This window comes from Monoraphidium neglectum (genome assembly GCF_000611645.1).
Source record: "Monoraphidium neglectum strain SAG 48.87 unplaced genomic scaffold scaffold00582, whole genome shotgun sequence".
Taxonomy (NCBI): domain Eukaryota; kingdom Viridiplantae; phylum Chlorophyta; class Chlorophyceae; order Sphaeropleales; family Selenastraceae; genus Monoraphidium; species Monoraphidium neglectum.
The window spans coordinates 1,923-10,557 of record NW_014013046.1 but is presented as its reverse complement, the minus strand read 5'-3'; the positions used below and the strand labels follow the sequence as shown (position 1 = coordinate 10,557).

The 8,635-nt window shown below is 61.3% G+C and overlaps 2 protein-coding genes across 2 annotated transcripts in view; both read right to left on the bottom strand.

Annotated features, from left to right (window-relative positions):
- MNEG_4260 (AP-1 complex subunit mu-1) overlaps window positions 1-1,640 on the bottom strand; it is a gene marked incomplete at both ends in the record, with an annotated part of 7,374 nt that extends 5,734 nt beyond the window's left edge. The window contains 4 exons of the mRNA XM_014047262.1: window positions 132-212; window positions 450-554; window positions 831-906; window positions 1,474-1,640. Coding sequence (XP_013902716.1) covers window positions 132-212; window positions 450-554; window positions 831-906; window positions 1,474-1,640 — 429 coding nt within the window. The remainder of the gene's footprint in view (window positions 1-131; window positions 213-449; window positions 555-830; window positions 907-1,473) is intronic.
- Window positions 1,641-3,664: 2,024 nt separating this feature from the next.
- On the bottom strand, window positions 3,665-7,907 carry MNEG_4259 (hypothetical protein; the record flags this gene model as incomplete). Its single annotated transcript, XM_014047261.1, has 12 exons — window positions 3,665-3,817; window positions 4,034-4,066; window positions 4,426-4,539; window positions 4,835-4,937; window positions 5,171-5,268; window positions 5,477-5,526; window positions 5,645-5,713; window positions 5,779-5,900; window positions 6,128-6,213; window positions 6,532-6,769; window positions 7,056-7,229; window positions 7,630-7,907. The coding sequence occupies 12 exons, from the start codon at window positions 7,905-7,907 to the stop codon at window positions 3,665-3,667; spliced, it is 1,518 nt and encodes a 505-aa protein (XP_013902715.1).
- Window positions 7,908-8,635: the final 728 nt, after the last annotated feature.

The window sequence follows — 8,635 nt, the reverse complement described above, 5'->3', positions numbered from 1 at the left end:
TGTGTGTGTGTGTGTGTGTGTGTGTGTGTGTGTGTGTGTGTGTGTGTGTGTGTGTGTGTGTGTGCCAGCCAGAATTATACGCCATACATATGTATAACAACAAAGTGCAAAACCTCTGAGCGCCCGCCCACCTCCATTCTGTAGGCGTCCGTCTTGATGTACTCTGACAGGATGCGCGCCTCCGTGAACTGGGGGTAGCCATAGTCCATGACCTGTGGTGGGGGGCCCGCAGAAGACAAACGGGCAGTATTGCAGGGCGCTGTCAGGTCGGCAGGCAGGTGTTGATCCCGGAGAGGTCATGCCGGGGGTTACTCGCAGCAGCAGCAGCAGCAGCAGCAGCAGCAGCAGCAGCAGGGCCCCAATGGCTCGCAGGTGCTCCAGGTCACCGTCGCAACGACGCAACACCCTCGATAACGACTACCAGATCAGGCCAGATCAGATCAGATCACCTCGTCCAGCAGCTCGTAGACCACCACGAAGTTGTCGCGGATGGACTCCTCCTCCAGCTCCTCAAAATAGTGCTTGAACACGTCCACCAGCCGGTGCAGGAACACCTGAACAGAACAGACGTAAGAGAAGCGCAGGGAGCAGCCAGGAGCAAAAGCGCAAACTCAACGAGGGGCCCGCACGCTCGAGGCCGCCTGCCGCTTGCAAAGCGCCCTGCTGGACACCGTGCATTGCGCCGGGCCCCAGCGTGCTGCATATGGAAGCGCGACGCCTCCCCTCGGCGGTCAAACGCTTGCGTCCCCGCAGCCCCCGCGCGCTTGGGCCTGCCGTGGCGCGGAGCTGGGCTGCTGGGGGTTTGATGCTGCGGGGAGCGGGCGCCGCACCACTATGCTGGCCGCGTTGACATTGTCGCGGGTGACAGCCAGGAGGTACACGTTCACGTGCAGCAGGTATATGTAGCTGCGGTGGCGGCGGCGGTGTGTGTGTATGTGTGTGTGTGTGTGTGTGTGTGTGTGTGTGTTGGGGGGGCGCGTGTGCACCAGGGGGATCAGCTGGGAAGGCGGAGACATGTTAATGGCTTTGGAGTGACCTCAGCGGAGGTTGACGGCGTTTTTTTGGGGGGGAAGGGAGGATTGAGAGGGCGGGGGCAGAGCGCGCAAAATTCGACAGCAGCCGCCGTTTCGCATGCGTGGTGCCGGCGACCCGGCCGCCAGCGTGACAGCCCTGCGTGTGGCGTTGCCACGGTGACGCCTGCACCGCGCCGCGCGCAAAGGGTGCCGATCCTCCCTTCTGTGCGCAGGGGGCACTGCCAGTGCCCCGACGTTGTCAGCCGCCAGAGTGCACGCAGTCCGCCCCTGCTCTGCTGCCACCCCACGTTTGCAAGCGCTGCTCATCGCCACTCTGCAGACAGCTGCGGTGCGGCCGCTCAATCAAGGCTAGTGTTCTGCCACCCATGCTGCGCGCTGGAGTCAAACGCAGGCCGAGCGACTGCACCCATCACAAAGAAGCTGCCTGGCAGCTGCTCACGTGACGCCGTCATCGTGGATGATGGGGCTCAGCTTCCCGGCGTCTTCCAGCTCGTTGATCTTCATTATGAACTTCTCAGCGTGCTTGGTGGACACCTCACCGCGGTAGTCGCGGTATATGAGCGGCCGCCCCTTCACATCCAGCAGGAACAGCGCCGAGACGCTCATGGCTGCTGCTGCTGCTGCTGCTGCTGCTGCCGCTGCTGGTGGGCGCCTAGGGGTGCCGCCGCCGTGCGCTTGCTGCCGGTGCTGCGAGGGACCCCACCGCCGCCACGCAGGCGCTGCCGCTAGCACTGAGTGTTAGAGGGTGGCACGCTGCCGCCCAGAAACAGCCTGCGGCGGCGGAAGAGGGCGTCATGCAGGAGTACGGCACAGCAACGGAGTGCTTTGCCACGACTTGCTGCAAGCTTCCACTTCGAGTGACCAGGGGCGCACCTGGTAATGCGTATGCTTGCCCTCTAAACTCACACACGGCGATGTACCCCTTCAGCGCCGCATCGGCTGCATGCCAACACCGCGCCAACTGCGCGCGGACGCTGCTTGTGCTGCTGTGGAGCCGCTGCCCCCCGCTCGTCTTTGCAGCAGCAGCACTGATGGATCAGCACTGGACGCCTCCAACCATCTAGTCCTGCTAAATCGCAGTCTCACAACACAGCAGGATGCGTCGTTCGGGGTGGTTGCTGGTTCGGTCTGGAAGTGCGATCTACAAGAAAAAGTGTTGCCAAACAACACCAAATGCAGCGCATATATTACTGTTTTCAGCTCGACCTACTGTCTTTGATAGCTTTCACGCAGTAGGCAAGCCGAGATCGCTGGTGACAGAGCTCTTCTTTGTAGGATAGATCACCGGTGAATATGTATACCTGCACCGACCACCTTCGCCAAGGTCATGCAGAGCTGGCCCATCGCCACACATAAGGAGTTCGTGCTGTGTCATGTTGACCAGCGCTCGCTGCACCTCCTCCCTCGCATGTCGTGTGGCCACGGGAACGCACAAAACCAAATCCTACAGCTTTTGTGATCCGCATCATGAGATCCCCGTTTGAGTAATGTAGACAGCTACATGTGGAGCAAAGGTGGCACGGTCCGTAGCCACACACAGGCTGGGGTGCATGTTGGTGACAGTACCCCGGCAGCCAATTTTTTGTGGCCAATCCTCATTTCCTGCGTCTTGGGCAGATCTCAGCACTTGTCAGGCATAGTGCACAATGCTCTAGTGAAAACGATGCCCGGCTAAACCAAGTTGGCCATTTGAAGCGCTGTGTTGTGAGCTTGGCCAAAATTCAGTCTTGGGCGAAATCAAGTCCCCAGTGCCATGCTGGCCGTGGACCTTGCAGATGGCATTGTACTTTTTTGAACAGTATCTACAAGCAACACAAGTATCAAGTCAATTTAATTGTGTGATTACACTCACGGTGTACAGATGGTCAATGCTACAGGCGTCAGATGTTGCCTGCATGACAGCTGGCAGGCCCGCAGCGCTGGATTGCAGCGCCACCCAAATGCGAAAGTGCGCACGGCTGTGCGGGGCTGCAGAGTAGGGGAATGCCACGACAACACCAAAACGGCCGTGCGCGGCGCGGTGGCGCATACGCACTGCTGGACTGATTTCCACCCCTCCAAATCGACAGGGCATCGTGCATGGGGGTTTGCAGACGCATCCGTCAGCGGACGCCAAAGCGCAACCTCACTGCGGATGTAGCCCACGTAAAATCGACGCTGCTTGTGGTAGGCCGTGCAAAGCCCGGGTTTGCAGTCCCTGTTCAGCAGACACTGATGAAATGAGCTGGGGCTCAGGGGCCCTTTTCAAGTCAAGAAACCCAGCATGTGCCCGCGCTGGCGCCCTGTGTGCAGCCATTGAAGTCACGAGGGCACTTCAGTCCAGGACCAAGGCGCAGTGATGGAGGGGGCGGCCAAGCGCCGACCACAGTCGTGCCGCGCATCGAGAAAGAATGCAGGGTTCGCGGCCCCCAGCGGCGGACGTCATGCCAGAATGAGTCGATGTAGCCCGATTGAAGAAGTATCAAGCTGTTTTGAGGATAATTTGCGAGCTAGACCACGCCTCTCGTCTCCTCAGTTGAGCTGGCTGCTGCATTTGGGCAGACAACAAATGCCACGTCCGGCGTGCGCAGACACGGGACGCATCAGGTCACTGCTAGCTGCGCGAGAGACGCGCAATCGCTCTGTGTGAATCACTTCGACACAAATACGGCGCCGTGGGGGCGCGCGAAGCGGCCACGCGCGGCACTGATGCCGCAGGTGGCCTTCTCAAAGGCGTCGTTGAAGTTGACGGTCTTGATGGGGGCGAAGGAGTTCTTGTCGGCCGCGATGGAGAACAGCAGCAGCTGCACGGGCAGCCAGATGGGCGGGGCGAGGGAGGGCGTGTCAGCACAGGCCGGGCGGGAGAGCGCCAGGACTGCTAGGGGCGCCGTTGGCACGACCGGTCGAGCAGACTCGCTGCGGAGCGGGAGAGAAAGGGAGCATGCTTGATCCAGCAGCCCGTAGCAGAGACAAGGGGAGACGGGGGAGGCACAAATGCACCGGTGGCGCGGGTGCCGCACCTCCTTGCTGGCCTGCTTGGTCCACAGCCCCTTCTGCAGGTAGTGAGGTCGGCGCAGGATTTGGAGGGTTATGGATCAGCACAAGGCTTGGTTCCAAACAAGAGGCTGCCAAGTAGGGCAACTCCTGGCCAGACTCGGCCAGCTGCCAGCACCGCCCCCGCCTTTGGGGCCCCATGTTTGCCAGCTGGCTGGACAGCTACTTCTGCCAAGGCACACATGTCCTTGAGCGCACTGTAAGTTCAAGAGGACCGCGGCCGAGGGGCGCCGCACCCGGATCCGGTGGCTGTACAAACAACGGTTGAGCCAAGAGCACGCGCGCACACAACACACACACACACACACGCACGCAAACACACACAATTCGAGCCTCCCTCCCCTCCCATGCAACGCACCCCGGTGGGCTGCTCCACGTAGTATGTGGTGACTGCTGCCAGCGTGGCGTTGGCGTCAATCACGACCACATGGGGCTGGGGGGTGCCGCTGGCCCCCTTGGGCAGCTCGTAGATCTGCAAGGGCGCAGAGGCGTTTGTGCGAGTGTCGTTGATGCGATGGATGCGCATTGGGATGGGATCCAGCAGCTGATTGCGTAGAGGGATTGGAAACGAAGTTAGAGCAGGGAAGGAGAGAAAGAGGCTGGAGGATGGGACCTACAGGGGGCCGAGAGGCATGCCTAGCGATCCGCCAAGTGGAAGATGCACAGGGTCAGCTCTCAATCTCACCCGAGCCTGCGGCCTCGAGTCACTCCGCAATCAACCCGTGCCTGACCCGTTTCCTTGCCCGAGTGGCGCTGCCCTGGCCCACCTGGATGGTCTTGATGCTGGTGGGGTCGGTGGTGTCCACCAGGCGGACCTCGTTCAGGGCCAGTGACGTCACCAGCAGGCGCGTGTTGTTGGCGAAGCGTCCGCTGCGGGTCACAGGAGAAGTTTGGGGGGCTGTGGGTCCCACGGACAAGTTCTTCAAGCCAGGGAGCAGCATGGGTGGTTCTGGGCGGCAGCTTTGTTTGCAGCCTCAGGAAACCCCAGCCCACTCCCCACTGCGCGTCCACCAGAGGCGTCGACCAGGCTCTTTTGCGGCTTCGGACTCCGGCTGAGGGCGGCCATGCAGCGGATCGTCCCCCAAAAGTGTGAGGGTTCCCACCTGAACACGCAGGAGCCGTACACGGGCTCGGGCGCGAGCGTGTACACCTCCTTGATGGCCGACTCGATGCCGTCCGCGGCGCGCTTCGAGGCGTCGATCTGACAAGAGAGGGGAACGTCATGTCAAGAGTCGTGCGAGGCGATTTGGCAGGACGTGACAGCAAGGAATGAGAGACGGATGGGTGAGCGATACGGCGCGATGATGCAGTGCGCACAACCATTGTGGCCAGGAGGGCAGCTGGAACACAAAATTCAAGTGTGGAGAGAGCACACGCGCGTGCGTGCTGCATCCGTCGAGGCCACCCACCAGGTACAGGTGGCCGGTGCCCGAAGAAAACCAGAAGGTGTCGTTCTTCCCTGAGAATTTCACGAGGAGAGATTGTGCCAAGCGTCAAGTCAGGCTGACGTCATGAAGATCGCCCGCCGCGCAGCGGCCCCAGCCAATTTGTGATATCCCCACAACCCCGCGACTCACAGCCAAGGTAGCTGCCGCAGCCGCCTGTGGTGCGCAGGACCTTACAGCCAAGGTCGCTGCCGCAGCCGCCTGTGGCTCGCACGACACGCAGAAAAAAGCAGGCAAGGGCCGCCGCGGCAATTCCGTAGCCTCACCCGTCCAGCGGACGCTCATGAGGCCCTGGGGCGTCTCCTTGATGCCGGGCAGGGTGGCCAGGTCCCACCTGGCAATTACCTGCTTGGTGGTCAGGTTCCACACGCGCACGGTCGTGCCCCACCTGCACACGCGCATTAAAGCGATGTGTGGGCCGTGTAAGAAACGAGCATTGCGTGTGATATCATCCTCACCATTTGGGGCACTGCTGCGCGCTGCCCTCGAGCTCGGAGGCCCGCGTGCTCAGGACCAGGTGCATTCAAGCCAGGCAGCCAGCACGGATCATCTCAACAGTGCCCCAGCAGAGGTTAATGCAAGCCTAGGCCCCAGTCTGACCATTCCCACGCTCACTTGAACGCCTTGCTAGGGGCAAAGACAGTGTCGGCGGTCACGTAATCAGCGGTGACAATGAGGCTGCCGTTGGGGCCGTTGCGGTCCTGTTGAGGCGGGCAGTTGCAGGGCGTATTATGAGCTTGACAGCATGGGTGCACAGCTCCTGCTGCCATGCCCAGGCCTCCGAATTCCTGCTCCCGCCTGCAGAAACCGGCACCATTCCGCGATAGCCTCGTCAGGACATCCCCTGGCTTCTCCCCGCCCCCCTGGGCTCACATCCCGCCAATTCAGCCATGCAGATTGCCCTCGCCCCCCTCCCGCAGCGCGAAAGAACCAAAAATGCCGAAGCTGGCATTGATCAATCCATTGCTTGTGTCATCACTATGTCGATCTAATCGATTGTTTCCGCTCCAGCCACTCACGAATCCGTGGGGTGTGAACGAGGGGTCCGCGGCGCCATCGACGCCGCCCTCGTGCTCCGCCACCACCTCCCACTTGTCCCTCTCGTTCACGTACGCAACCTCGGCCAGCTTGCCCGGCGACAGGCCCTTGCGGTCCCCCATGAAGGACGCGAGGAACTTGGGCTGGCCGTTCTCGGTGCCGAAGGGCAGGAAGGAGTCGGTGACGGCGCCCTTCTTGCCAAAGACGCTGTCGATGTACCTGGGGTTTGCCAAGTCCGAGGTTGACGGTGGGCTGAGCGCGAGCAAGGACACGTCAGCGCACGGCGTGCGCATGGTGTGCAGGAGCACGCACACGGCTGGGCCGTTTCATGACATCAAAGCTCAAAAAGGCGACCGTGGTCGGCAACTAGCATCCCTGCTCGCCCATCCAGCGACCCGCCTGCATCGGGCTTCGAGCAGGCGCCCTGACCACCCGTCCCCGTCCTCGCAAGCGCCTCTGACGGCAGCAGGACGCTGCCTGGCCCGCCCGCAATCTTGCTCCTCACTTGGGCGACGCCGCGTTGGCCTTTGAGATGTTGAACAGGTAGATGTCCGGCGTCGCCGCCGCCTTCTTCGCGCCGCCGGTAAAGATCTCGCCGCTCTTGAACGAGAACAGCCCGCCCGCCGCTAGCACGTCCCCAGACACACCGACGTGGTGGGGCTCGTTCCCGAAGAACTTGCTGGGGATGTCGGTGGTGGCAATGATCTGGCCGAACGTCTTGGAGGTGGTCGGCCCGGTGACATCAATCGTGGCAATGAAATCGGGGTTGGTGGGTGACGGCTTCTCGGGGCCTGGGGTAAGGACGGGTGGTTGCGACAGGGTGGAGGCGTGGTGAGGGTGAGGGGGGGGCCGGCAGGTGGAGGGGACGACGGCGAATGCAAGGGAAGCTGGTGGGCCGCATGCGTCCGATGCAAGATTCGCAAGCTAGCATGCATCTAAGCATTCAAATGCAAGGCAGGGGGCATAGAACCCCTAGTGCGTTCACAGGCATGATGGGGAGGTGGATCGCTCGAGATGTCACCCAATTCCAGCCAGCCCGCAGGGGTGGGCTTTTCGTCGACTCGCCTGCAAAGACATACAGGAAGGTGGACTGCCCCTCCGCCTTGGTCAGGTCGCGCGTCTCCACCTTCACGCAGCCCTTCTCGCCCCCAGCGGACGCAGCCGCGGTGCTGCCGGCCTGCGCTTTGGGCGCGGGCGACGACCTGGCCGCTACATAGCTGGAAAAGAACGCGTTCCGCAGGGCTGGGAAGATCTGGAACTGCTGGGTATCCGCCGCAGCGCCGGGGGCGACGACGACGAGGATCAGGCACGCGGCCGCAGCGCATGCGAGCAGGGCCGGCCTCCGGGTCGCCACCATTGTGCAAGCTGGGTCAATGTGGATGAAGGGCCTGGGGTAGGGGATGCCGGGTGTGTGGTGACGCCTCAAGCCGGCCCCAAGTCGTTTCAGGCTGCCTCTGTCTAGCAAGCCGGGTGTGCAGGGCGAGAAGCACCCGCGGCCACTGCCAACATCATTTCAAGAATTTAATCAAATGTATTGGGTAGGCCTGGACTGACGGTGGGAAAGCAAGCTGTGTACTGCAGCGGCTGACTGGCACACTTGGCATGATCGCGAGGCCTGCCTGGTCGCGCATGCGAAGAGGAAGTATCAACTCAATCACTCGCATATTTTCCGTACCTTCAAGCCAGTTATCGCGTGCCCTACAACGGGTGACCACGCACGACAGCACCGATCTGAGCAATATCGAAGACCAAGTTTGATATATGATTGCGTATGACGTACACCGTCACGTACCGTTGCGAATATTGTAGCCTGGAAAGCAACAACCTGCACCGGCCCGCGAAAAATTTCCTCAAACATGATGTGAACGTTTCAAAGTGACGCGAGGGAGGCTTGACCTCCACAATAAGGCCGGATAGGCAGACGCACATGACCTAGAAAGACCGCGGAGGTTACAAAATGTCCTCTGTACAGGTCCCCTGGCTGTACTGGTTTACCGCGGTGTCATGCATGAGGCACCGTCAACTACCGTTCTAGCCGCAGGTTTGCCAGCTACCCCTGCTGAGCTGAGTTATCGCAGGGCGCAA